We start from the raw sequence: 12,982 nt of genomic DNA, 5'->3' as shown, positions 1-12,982 counted from the left end.
TATGGAAGCATCAATGATCTACCTGGAGCACTCATCAGCCATCAGCCAAAATGGCTAACAGTAGTTGTAGTTCCCCCATTTACAGAACTCTGTGAATGAATGACACAGTTGGGTGTGGGGAGAAGATCCCCAGCCTGCTGTCACAATGGAAGCAGCAAGGTTTAGCGCCAATAGAGTGCAAGGCTAACACTGGTACTTGTAGTCACCACAAGAACCTTGGAAACATTTTAGACCAGGTTCACTTGAAGTTTTCCCCTACCAAAAGGGTTGCTGCATTCACACCTGAACGTTTTAAGCTTGCTAAGCGCCCAGAGGCGATTCAGTGCGCATGTGTTGCGCTATATAAGTTTCTCACTCACTCACTAAGCTTGTAAAACGCCAGACAAAACGCCCAACAAGTGAAATTTATTTTATACTCTCTCATGGGATTTTTTTTCCCCAAGGTGCATTATTTTACATTTAGAAATATTGAACCACTGTCTCCACTGCTTTAACCAATCTTCCAGCAATGCCAAATCATGTTCCATCTTACAGACACCTCCAGGGATATCAACCCTATTACACACCTTTGCATCATCAGCAAAAATACATAACTTGCCCAACAAACAAATAGAACAGGACCCAGTATCGATCCTGGACCCAGTATCGATCCAGGACCCAGTATCGATCCAGGACCCAGTATCGATCCAGGACCCAGTATCGATCCAGGACCCAGTATCGATCCAGGACCCAGTATCGATCCAGGACCCAGTATCGATCCATCTCTGATATCTATCCTTTAGAGAACTGCATATCAATTGAACCACCCATGTCCTAGCTTTTGTATTAGATCATTATGTGGAACTGTATCAAATGCCTTGCTGAAATCAAGATATGCTATGATCACAGCACCACCCTGGTAATATAGTCCAAACATTAAATCAGATTAGTCTGACATGATCTGTCCTCAGTAAAGCCATGCTGCTTTGGGTCCAAGCTGTGTATTTTTAGGTGATCGATAATCCTTTTCAGGAGTGATTCCATTAAAGCGGGGGTTCACCCATAGAGAACACATTTTCCCCTTAGCTTCATGCTCGTTTTCTCTAGGGGAATCGGCTAGTTGTTTTAAAATATGAGCTGTACTTACCGTTTACGAGATGCATCTTCTCCGCCGCTTCCGGGTATGGGCTGCGGGACTGGGCGTTCCTTCTTGATTGACAGTCTTCCGAGAGGCTTCCGACGGTCGCATCCATCGCATCACGATTTTCCGAAAGAAGCCGAACGTCGGTGTGCAGGCGCAGTATAGAGCCGCACCGACGTTCGGCTTCTTTCGGCTACAAGTGACGCGATGGATGCGACCGTCGGAAGCCTCTCGGAAGACTGTCAATCAAGAAGGAACGCCCGCTCCCGAAGACCCTTACCCGGAAGCGACGGAGAGTATGCATCTCGAAAACGGGTAAGTACAGCTCATATTTTAAAACAAATAGCCGATTCCCCTAGACAAAACGAGCAGGAATCTAAGGGGAAAAGGTAAAAAAATAAATAAATGGGTGAACTCCCGCTTTAACTTGACTACAACTGATGTTAAACTCACTGGCCTGTAAGTGCCAGCTTCTACCTTGCTGCTCTTGTGGATAGGTACAAAATGATCTGTCCACCAGTCATGGGGAACTTCTCCTGTTACAAGAGATCGATTAAAAATATCCGTTAATGGTCCAACAACTATATCTCAAAGTTCTCTTAGAACTCTGGGATAAATACCATAAGGACCCATTGCTTTATATAGCTTTAACCAAGCCAGTTCCTCTGCTACCTCTGTCTCCAGAAATCCTAGAAATGAACCATCATGATTCCCCAACTTGTGCATTTTATTTCTGAGAAAACCGAACAGAAGTAATTGTTTAAATGATTTACTACATCCTTGTCTCCCTCAACATATGCGTTGTGCCCAGTTTTTATTTTAGTGATCCCATTGCATGTTTTCCTTTTATCACTAATGTAACTAAAAAGGTTGCATCTCCTTTCTTAATAGATTTAGCAATTTCCTCCTCTTTCTGTGCTTTGGTAGCCCTGATAATGTGTTTGGCCTCCTTTTTTATACTCCTCTCTGTCTGCTACACCTCCTGTTTCCTTGAATTTTCCATATGCAATTTTTTTTCCTTTACTATCCTACTTGCCTCTTTAGTGAACCATATTGTTTTCTTTTCCTCCCTTCCGTTTATTCTTACTAAGGCTTCTTTCACACTATGGATTGTATGTCCGTTTTATAATATCCGTTACTACTGTTATTACACCTATTAACGGACGTTTATTAACGGATTTAATAACGGATACATACGGATAAATATTTTACCATTCTTCCTTTATTGAAAACGGATAATGTTTATCTGTATATATCCGTATACATCCGTTATATCATTCCTTTCTAACGTCCGTTAATAAAAACCATTTCACCCTTTCTTGAAGTCCAGCTCCAGAAGTCTTTACTGAGCATGCTCAGTAAAATTAACGTCCGGTAACATAACGGACATTTACGGAGACATTTACTAACGTCCGTGCGCCATAGACTTCAATGTTAAAATATAACGGACGTTAATATATCCGTTACTTGCAACGGAAAAAAAATTAGTGCAAGACCCGTCACATATTCCGTAATAACTAACGTCCGTACGTTATAACGGACTATTACGGATCTTTACGGAACATAAAAAAATCCCATAGACTTTAATGATATTTTATAAAGGACGTATAACTTCAGTTTTTTAACATTATCTGACGGATTTTAATACGGATTATTAAAACGGATTTATTTTGTAGTGTAATAAAGGGCCTTACTTGCCTGACATACAATCTAGTCCCCCCCCCCCTTTTTATACTTGCCTAGGTGTATGCTGCATCTGTGTCCACCGCCGCCTCTGCACTGAGAACCGAGCCATCGAACACCGCCGATGGCTACGGTTCTCACAGATCCCCGAACGGAGAGCTGCCAACTGTCAATTAACAGCTCTCCTCTCTGCTCTTCCACACTCACTGGAGTGCTGAGCTGTGGGGGGGCGGGGAGCGGCCATCTCGGGCTCTCTGCGGCGACGCTGTGCCTGGATTGAATTGCACTCCTGTGACCCAGAGGAGAAGCCCAGCGAAACGAGCTCAGGCTGGACTTCTCCTTTAATAGTGCCCACCAATTACTTACTCCAGTCATTCAATTCCAACCTTTCAGTTAATTTCTTAGAAATTTCCCCATTTCACCAAAATTTGTCCTTTTAAAATCTAAAACGTTTGTACATGATTTTTCAGTTCCTGTTTTAATACCAAACCAAAATAAATCGATGATCACTAGAACCCAAATTCTCTCCCACCTCAATATAAGACATTCGGTCCCCATTTGTCAGTAGTAGGTCTAGAATATGGTCTACATTGTTAAGATTGTCACATTAATAAAAAAATAAAAAATAAAAAAAAGAAGAAGGACAGCCGATATGAGCTGGAATTTCAACAGAACTTTGCTAAGAGGTGTTAAAGTAAAACATACCGATCCAAAGCCTCTTTGAAATGTTTCCGCTGTACATCAAACTGGAAGATGGTGCGTTCGCAGTCAGTGGAGGCGTTGTCACTGCCACCATGTTTTTTAAGGAAAGCATCAAAGCCATTCTCATCTGGGTATTTTTCACTGCCCATGAACACCACTACAAAAAGACAAGGCACAGACACCATTATAGGCTATAAGACTGCAATAACACCAAAAATGTATAAAGTGTCTTTGACACCAAGTTTAAAACAACTATGGCAACCCTTCCCATTACACAGCCCTCTGCACCTCTGTCACCCCTTTACCTTACACATTCCCCTGCATTTCTGGACCTCTTTACATTACACATTCCCTTTGGGGGAAGAGAGAGAAGAGAAAAGAGGGAGAGAGGGAGAGAGAGAGACTGGGCTACTGCGCAGCCCTTTTCAAGCAAAACAGATAACATAGCATAAGGCCCCTTTCACACTGGGGCAGGGGCGACAAAGCAGGACGCTTTTAACCCCCCTAGTGACCGGAAAAGGGTTAAAGCCACCCGCAAAGCACCGCTGTAGCTGAGCTGTTGATTTCAATGGGCAGAAGTGGTACAGGAGCGCTCCTTCTCTGCGCCAAAGATGCTGCCGTCAGGCATTTTTTTTACGTCCTGCCAGCGCAATCACCTCAGGCTTTCATACTGAGACTGCAGGGGAGCCATTTTTCAGGCGCTTTACAGGCACTATTTTTAGCCCAAAAGTGCCTGAAAAATCGCCCCAGTGTCAAACATCTTGGGGAAACCTTTGTATAAGCTCACCCCAACAGCATACCTTGGAAAAAGATGGACACCCATGCACAACAATTTTATCACTGGGTGTAAGCTTGCTTTCCCTGTCTAACCACCGTATGTGGACAACTTAATGCAGCACACAATACTCACTATGTTCCAAGAAGTGCGCTAATCCTGGCAGGTCCTCCGGATCACTGAAACTCCCCACTCCAATGCAAAGTGCAGCTGCAGACTAAAGAGAAAGGAAAAATATAAAACAAATCCCCACAAAACTTACAGAGGCTCTAATCCTTCTCCTACTCCATCCAAAAACAAAGAGAAGGCCTCAAGGTGGCTCTACAAATCCGGGAGGCCGTCTTTTTTGGCCTCGGGTCCTCCGGCCACTGGGGGGGGGGGGGCGTGCGCGCCCAGCGCGTCACCGAGATGCCGCTGCGCATGCCTGGTGGCCGCGATGTCCACCAGGTACCCGCGATCGACAGGGACGTGGATCTCTGTGTGTAAACACAGAGATCCACGTCCTGTCAGGGAGAGGGGACACAGATCAGTCACCTCCCCCACTCAGTCCCCCCCCCACAGTTAGAATCACTCCCAGGGTACACATTTAACCCCTTCCTCGCCCCCCTAATGTTAACCCCTTCCCTGCCAGTCACATTTATACAGTTATCAGTGCATATTTATAGCACTGTTCGCTGCATAAATGTGAATGGTCCCAAAAATGTGTCCGCCATAGTATCACAGTGCTGACAAAAATCGCAGATCGCCACCATTACTAGTAAAAAAAAAATATATAAAAAAAGTCAGAATTCTATCCCCTATTTTGTAGCCGCTATAACTTTTGCACACGCTTATTGCGATTATTTTTTTTACCAAAAATATGTATCTGAGAAAAACTAAACTGAGAAAAAAATGTATTTTTATTTTTAAATTTGATATTTATAACAAAAAGTAAAAAATAGTGTCTTTTTTCAAAATTGTTGCTCTTTTTTTGTTTATAGCGGAAAAAAAATTAAACCGCAGAGGTGATCAAATACCACCAAAAGAAAGCTCTATTTGTGGGGAAAAAAGGGACGTCAATTTTGTTTGGGAGCCACGCCGCACGACCGCGCAATTTTAATTTAAAGCGACGCAGTGCCGAAAGCTGAAATTTCACCTGGGCAGGAAGGGGGTATATGTGCCCAGTAAGCAAGTGGTTAAAAAATATCCAGAGCTCTTTGTATTGCTTCCTTTGTGTGACATCCCTGGTGTTCCTGCTTGTCCTCTGCTTTCCTAATAAAAGCTGACCACACTAAGCAGAACACACTGTGGTCAGTTCTCTAGCTATGGTGGGAGCTCAGCCTGCTCTCCTCCAATGATCAGACTTATCCTGACACATGGCAAGACCAGTGTTCTGCTGTTTCTCCTCCCCCAGCTCGTATGCAGCTAAGAGGAGAGGGAATGTCACTCTCCAGTTTTAAAAAATCTCGCCCACTATGACCAGCGATACTAGAACATGAATGAATGAGAACCTTCATCCAACTTTATCACACAGCACAGTGACAGAACAATACCAGCTTTTCTGTACAGCCTTTCTTGTCCTTGGAATGCAAGCTGTCCGATTCCTCATTTTCATCCTCCTCCTCATCCTCATCCTCCTCCTCCTCATCACCCTCAGATTCTTCTCCTTCACTGTCTTCCTCAGAGTCATCTTCTTCATCATCATCTTCATCGTCATCTTCTTCTTCATCATCAGAGCAACCAGAGGCAGTGTGACCGAGAGATGTCATATCAGAGATCAGCAAAACCCTAAGGCCACCGTCAAGCTGTATAAACCTAGAGGGGGTGCAAAAAAAAACGGGTTAGCATACATACGTAATACAACCACTGTTGATTGGTCTCTGTGGGTTACTGAACCCTGCTTCCATTAAAGTAAAGATGTTGTGTGTTTTTATGTAAAAGCAAAGATTAAAAAAAATGGCAATTTCACTTTTCGGCTCTATTCAGACTGTGGTGGTACATTACCATATTCATGTTAACATGCGTTGCGTCAATGTAATACATCAGGGATATGCAATCAGCGGACCTCCAGCTGTTGCAGAACTACAAGTCCCATGAGGCACAGCAAGACTGACAGCCACAAGCATGACACCCAGAGGCATGATGGGACTTGTAGTTTTGAACAGCTGGAGGTCCGCTAATTGCATATCCCTGTAATACATGATCATCTAAGAGCAGCCATGCCACTGGAAAGAGATGCTAGTAGTGGAAGTTCTACTGCAGATAGAGATCTGTTGGTTAACTATCCTAGAGTGAATAGAACACACATTAAGGCCCCTTTCACACTGGGGCGGGAGGTGCGGTGGCGGTATAGCGCCTGCTAAAAAATAGCGGCGCTATACCGTTGGAATTGCTGCGGGATTCGGCTGCTAGCGGTGCGGTATTAACCCCTGCTAGCGGCTGAAAAAGGGTTAATACCGCCCCCGGCGTGGTTTGATGGACACCACGCCAGTCCTGAGGAGCTGCGGGCAGGAGTTTTTAGACAAGGTCGCGGCTTCGGCCTAGTCCACAGCGTCCGGCCTCGTGGACTAGGCCAAAGCCACGGGCTCGCCTAAAGACTCCTGCCCACAGCTCCTCAGGCTTTGGCCTAGTCCGTGGTGTCCGCCTGACACCGTGCCGGTCCTGGTGAAAAAAAAATATTAAAAATCTGAATCGATTTGACCTTGCAACTCGATTCAATAATAATAACATGATATTCTGATTTGAGTATCAACAATACCTTCATACTCTATCATATTCATGCCAAGATCTTGTTAGTACACAATGACTTTATACTCTTATTACAAATACATATTGAATCATTATGGGTGTCGTCTGTTTTTCCTAGCCCCCCTCCCCCCCTTCTCGCAGGTTCACACCCGAGACTCCCTGCAAGCCTGTGTTTGGTTGACTCCCGCCTGGAGTGATGGGGGACGTTCATCATGGGGATATTGGGATCCTTTGTCTGCACCACGGCCATCATCTCTGGTTACATGTCACCTTCTATATGCTTCGAGCGGTAAATATATCCTCACTATCTGTACTATGGGTGCCAGCATTTTACTTGAATGTTAGTATCCTAACATACTTTTTTTGACATCTTTCCAGAATACAAATCCCCCTGAAGAAGACCAAATTGTGGTCGAAACGCGTCGGGGAATTCTTATGGAAGCTACTTCATCAATGGCACTATATATTATTCCATTGTATCATTTAACATTTAATTGTTGTTGAGATAGGTCTCCAACTGTCTGTAACCTGAATGTATTTTATATTACAACTATCTGCATCTTCATTACTCGTGATACAGAAACCTAGTAAAGAATTTTTTTTATTTATTTCCATGTCTTTGAATTTAATATACCTTACACAATATGTCGCTTAAAAGCCCCCGGGGGGAATTTCTCCATTTTTGTCTCTACAACATTTTGGGGTGTGCGGCCCTTGGACTCTCAATATATGCGTTTTTCCTTGTCTGCAACTCGATTCAAATCCACTTTTCCCCAGCCCTAGGTTCCTACTGCACAAGCACCGCTCCTGCACAGTACAGTGGGGTCCTTATGCACAGGGGGAGATTTTTCGGCAGACCACCGGCCCTGCCCTCTGAGTTCACAGGAGGAGGGCATCAATACACGCTGGCAGTACTCACCGTCAGCACGCATTGAGAACAACACTGCACACAATATTTTTTGCCGGATATACATCTGCCACAATGATGATTTGTGGTGAACTTCTGGTGGATAGGGCTTCGCAGAACCCCAGTAGAGAAACCCTGCTTTAAACTTTATATAACAAGCAAATAGCTGTAATGTTATAACGGCACCTCCAGAACAAGTCACAAGGAGGATAGCAGTGTCATCTGAGAGACCTGGGAGGTTTATTCAAAGTGGAGTCAAAGAAAAAAACGACGGTGCCAAATGCCTTGATGTGTTTTGTGCTTCCTGCACTAAGGCCTCCTTCACACCTACCGTATATACTTGAGTATAAGCCGAGGCACCTAATCTTACCACAAAAAAAAAAATGGGAAAACGTATTGAGTATAAGCCTAGGGTGTCCATCTGCGTGCCTCACTGTGCCCATGCCTAGACTGATGTTTAAAATGGGAGTCTATGGAAGGGGTGCCCGGCTTTAAAAAATCACTCCCCAGCCAACAAACTTTGCACACTTGTAGAAGAGAAATGGGGCTACATGTGTGCCAAGTTCCGGGTCCAGGGGACCTACAACCGACCAGTACTGGGTCCCCAAAGTCACCAGAGAAATTACCATTTAACATGGGAGTCTATGGAAGGGGTGCCCGGCTTTGAGAAATCTGTGCTCCCTGGCCGTAGGTCCCCCAGACAACAAACTTTGCGCACTTGTAGAGGAAGAGTGAGGCTACATGTGTGCCAAGTTTGGGGTCCAGGGGACCTACGGTCAGCCGGTACCGCGTCCCAAATTCCGGGAGATCAGGTGCAAAAAGGTGACTCGAGTATAGGCCGAGGGGGGCATTTTCAGCACAAAAAAAATTTGCTGAAAAACTCGGCTTATACTCGAGTATATACGGTATATGTTTTCTGGTGCTTTGTGCAGAAACGCACTACAGTTCATTTAACATGTTTTCAGCCGCTGTATTTTTGGAAAGGGTCCGGGACTTTTTTAAATGCAAAACTGTGCGTTTTTTTTGCTTTTTAGGTTCAAAAGACTTTAATGAAGAAGCTGCAGAAAAGCATGTAGTGCGTTTTTGCCAACGATTTTGCCATGATCTGCTTTTTTTATTCTGCGCAACAACAAATTGGCCAAAAAAAAACATAAAAGAATGCAAAAAGCAAACGGAGGTAAAATCGTGTGTGCAAAAACGCACAGCAAAAAGCCCTGCAGAAATGATCAAAAGCAAACAGCATAGGTGCGAACCGCGTCTAATTGCACCAGGATTAATGCTTTATGCACAGGGGTGCATTTCCCCATACAGAATAAACATGATGCCCTGTACACACAATCGGAATTCCCGATGGGATAAAATCTGATGGAATTTTCCGTCGGAATTCCGTTCAAGTTGTCTTGCATACACACTGTCGCACCAAATTCCGACCGTCCAAAACGCGTTGACGTAAAACACCACGACGAGCCGAGAAAAATTAAGTTCAATGCTTCCGAGCATGCGTCGACTTGATTGTGAGCATGCGTGTTTTTTCTCCGTCAGAATTCCACACAGACGATCGGAATTTCTGATAGGATTTTTTTCCATCGGAAAAAAATAAAACATGTTCTATTTCTCCTCTCCCTTCTCTCCATCACAAGGATGCTGTGCAAGTCCTGACGACTTCCTTATCAAGCCGATAATGTCATTGGTTGGTAGGAGGCCAGTGGTTAGAAGGTCCTAATGGTGCGCAAACGAAAACCCGTGCCTATATAATAAAAGGCAGGCTTCACCCAATCACTGGCTTGTATACAATTTTTGGGCAATTTCTAGACATTTTGTCAAGACACCTGTGACAGTGATGGGGGTGGGGAGGAGATGTCAGAGGGTGCGGGGTGGAGGCAGTGATGTCAGAGGGTGGGGGGTGGAGGCAGTGATGTCAGAGGGTGGGGGTGGAGGCAGTGATGTCAGAGGGTGGAGAGGAGGCGGTGATGTCAGAGGTTGGGGGTGGAAGCAGTGATGTCAGGGTGTGGGGTGGAGGTGATGTCAGTGTGGGGTGGAGGCAGTGATGTCAGAGGTTGGGGGTGGAGGCAGTGATGTCAGAGGGTGGGGGGTGGAAGCAGTGATGTCAGAGGGTGGGGGGTGGAAGCAGTGATGTCAGAGGGTGGGGGGTGGAGGCAGTGATGTCAGAGGGTGGGGGTGGAGGCAGTGATGTCAGAGGGTGGAGAGGAGGCGGTGATGTCAGAGGTTGGGGGTGGAAGCAGTGATGTCAGTGTGGGGTGGAGGCAGTGATGTCAGAGGTTGGGGGTGGAGGCAGTGATGTTAGAGGGTGGGGGGTGGAAGCAGTGATGTCAGAGGGTGGGGGGGGAGGCAGTGATGTCAGAGGGTGGGGGGTGGAAGCAGTGATGTCAGAGGGTGGGGGTGGAAGCAGTGATGTCAGAGGTTGGGGGTGGAGGCAGTGATGTCAGAGGGTGGGGTGGGGTAGAGGCAGTGATGTCAGAGGTTGGGGGGGTAGAAGCAGTGATGTCAGAGGGTGGGGGGGTAGAAGCAGTGATGTCAGAGGGTGGGGGGGGGTAGAAGCAGTGATGTCAGAGGGTGGGGGGGTGGAGGCAGTGATGTCAGAGGGTGGGGGCAGTGATGTCAGAGGTTGGGGGTGGGGTAGAGGCAGTGATGTCAGAGGGTGGAGGGTGGAAGCAGTGATGTCAGAGGGTGGAAGCAGTGATGTCAGAGGGTGGGGGGTGGAAGCAGTGATGTCAGAGGGTGGGGGTGGAAGCAGTGATGTCAGAGGTTGGGGGTGGAGGCAGTGATGTCAGAGGTTGGGGGAGGAGGCAGTGATGTCAGAGGTTGGGGGAGGAGGCAGTGATGTCAGAGGTTGGGGGAGGAGGCAGTGATGTCAGAGGGTGGGGGCAGTGATGTCAGAGGGTGGGGGTGGAGGCAGTGATGTCAGAGGGTGGAGGCAGTGATGTCAGAGGGTGGGGGTGGGGTAGAGGTAGTGATGTCAGAGGGTGGGGGTGGGGTAGAGGTAGTGATGTCAGGGGGTGGGGGTGGGGTAGAGGTAGTGATGTCAGAGGGTGGGGGTGGAGGCAGTGATGTCAGAGGGTGGAGGCAGTGATGTCAGAGGGTGGGGGTGGGGTAGAGGTAGTGATGTCAGAGGGTGGGGGTGGGGTAGAGGTAGTGATGTCAGGGGGTGGGGGTGGGGTAGAGGTAGTGATGTCAGGGGGTGGGGGTGGAGGCAGTGATGTCAGAGGGTGGGGGTGGAGGCAGTGATGTCAGAGGGTGGGGGGGGGTAGAGGTAGTGATGTCAGAGGGTGGGGGTGGGGTAGAGGTAGTGATGTCAGGGGGTGGGGTGGAAGCAGTGATGTCAGAGGGTGGGGTAGAGGCAGTGATATCAGAATATGAGGACAGTGATGAAGCAGGAACAGGAATATAGTCAGGAGAGGCAAATAAGTGAGGTCAGAGAGTAGGACAGTGACGTCAGACACACAGGGCCCTCCTCTCTCAGGCACTCACCGGTATTTCTTGGGGTCACTGGGAGATTTAATGATATCGGCGTCCTCGGTGTTCTCTCCTGCCTCAGACTCCATCCTGCCCCCGGTATTATCACCCCGAGCGGCGGGGCACGGGCAGGCGGCTTTGTGAGAGTTCCTGGCAGGCATGTCTCGCTGATTCGGTGCCCAGAGTTCTCCACCAGCCGGTATCACAGGCCTCGCAGTGCCGGGGGTGAAAGCCTTGGCCAATCGGAGACTTACGAGAAGTGCACGTGACCTGCTCATCCTCTGCCAACAGGGAGCGAGGGCGGGGCTGAGAGTGGGAGGAGGGCAGGTGACCACGTGACATGGATGCGGAAGTAGGTACACGTGGTGGTGTAGTGATCATAGTGAATGCTGTGTGGTGGATGGAGGAGGGGGAGGAGATCTGGTCCCTCTGCTTTCATTGTACTATAGATAGTATGGAGGGAGGTGTACATTGCATTGGCTGAATTCCAGTTTGTTTAGATAGAGTAGGGAGGGAATGGATACAACACCGGTCAGTTTTTTTATTATTTGTTTATTCCTGTAGTAAACACATTGCAGGGATAGTGGGAAATCTTCCAGTAGGGACACTTCTTCTCTCAGTGAGCCCCATAGGACAGTCAGGCCTCATGCACTGGGGGGTTTGGTTCTGAACACTGTGTTCCTGGCAGGAGAAAAGCATTGTTTAAACTGCAGCTGCTGACTTTTAATACATGGACACTTCTCTGTCCAGGGATCCCGCAATGGCGGCACCCAGCTAGGGTCGCCACTTTTTCTTTAAGCCAACCCCAAACACTTTAGCGAAAACATTTATTTTTAATATACACTATAGCAGGGATATGCAATTAGCGGACCTCCAACTTTTGCAGAACTACAAGTCCCATGAGGCATAGCAAGACTTTGACAGCCACAAGCATGACAACCAGATGTAGAGGCATAATGGGATTTGTAGTTTTGCAACAGCTGGAGGTCTGCTAATTGCATATCCCTGCACTATAGGATTGTAACAGACCTGGGACACCTTTGGGCACTCCAAAGTGAATAGTAATGTGGCGTGCATAGTGCCCTCTCCCCCTCCTATCAGGCTCTGTTCTGAGCCACATTCCTGTCTGAAGATTTTGTCCCGGTTTCCAACGGACTGAAACCCGGACACATGATTCAAAACCCAAACTGTCCGGGTGAATCCCGGGCAGGTGGCAACCCTAAACCCAGCCTATCTTCATATCTGCTCTTGGGTGCTGCCATTCGTGGTAAGAGAACAAGGCAGTGAAGCCTTTTGGCTTCACAGCCGGTCCCCTACTGAGCATGCACAGAGCGCAATGTGCTTTCTAATTGGTCCAGCAGTGGAGGAAGAAGGAAGGGGGGCTGAACTTCTGAGAGACCGTGCTGCGGTGCCGTCTCCCAGAAGTGGGGAACGGTACCTATATGGCATGGCTTCTCTGTGTTGGGGGGTCGAGGTACTCTGAGTTGGGTATAAAGCTCCATAACAAGTGCACTAGATCAGTGTTTCTCAACTCCAGTCCTGAAGGTGCCCACCCCCGACAGGCCATGTTTTCAGGATTTCCCTCACATGAAAC

General features: G+C 47.2%; 1 protein-coding gene across 1 annotated transcript in view; it reads right to left on the bottom strand.

Annotated features, from left to right (window-relative positions):
• Nucleotides 1-11,672, bottom strand: part of NRDC (nardilysin convertase) — a 64,154-nt gene extending 52,482 nt beyond the window's left edge. The window contains exons 1-4 of the mRNA XM_040360484.1: nt 11,404-11,672; nt 5,813-6,074; nt 4,416-4,497; nt 3,509-3,662 (exon numbers count right to left, since the gene is read on the bottom strand). Coding sequence (XP_040216418.1) covers nt 3,509-3,662; nt 4,416-4,497; nt 5,813-6,074; nt 11,404-11,666 — 761 coding nt within the window. The 5' untranslated portion in view covers nt 11,667-11,672. The remainder of the gene's footprint in view (nt 1-3,508; nt 3,663-4,415; nt 4,498-5,812; nt 6,075-11,403) is intronic.
• Nucleotides 11,673-12,982: the final 1,310 nt, after the last annotated feature.

Source organism: Rana temporaria, chromosome 7, assembly GCF_905171775.1.
Source record: "Rana temporaria chromosome 7, aRanTem1.1, whole genome shotgun sequence".
NCBI lineage: Eukaryota > Metazoa > Chordata > Amphibia > Anura > Ranidae > Rana > Rana temporaria.
This window is presented reverse-complemented; position numbering and strand designations above follow the sequence as displayed.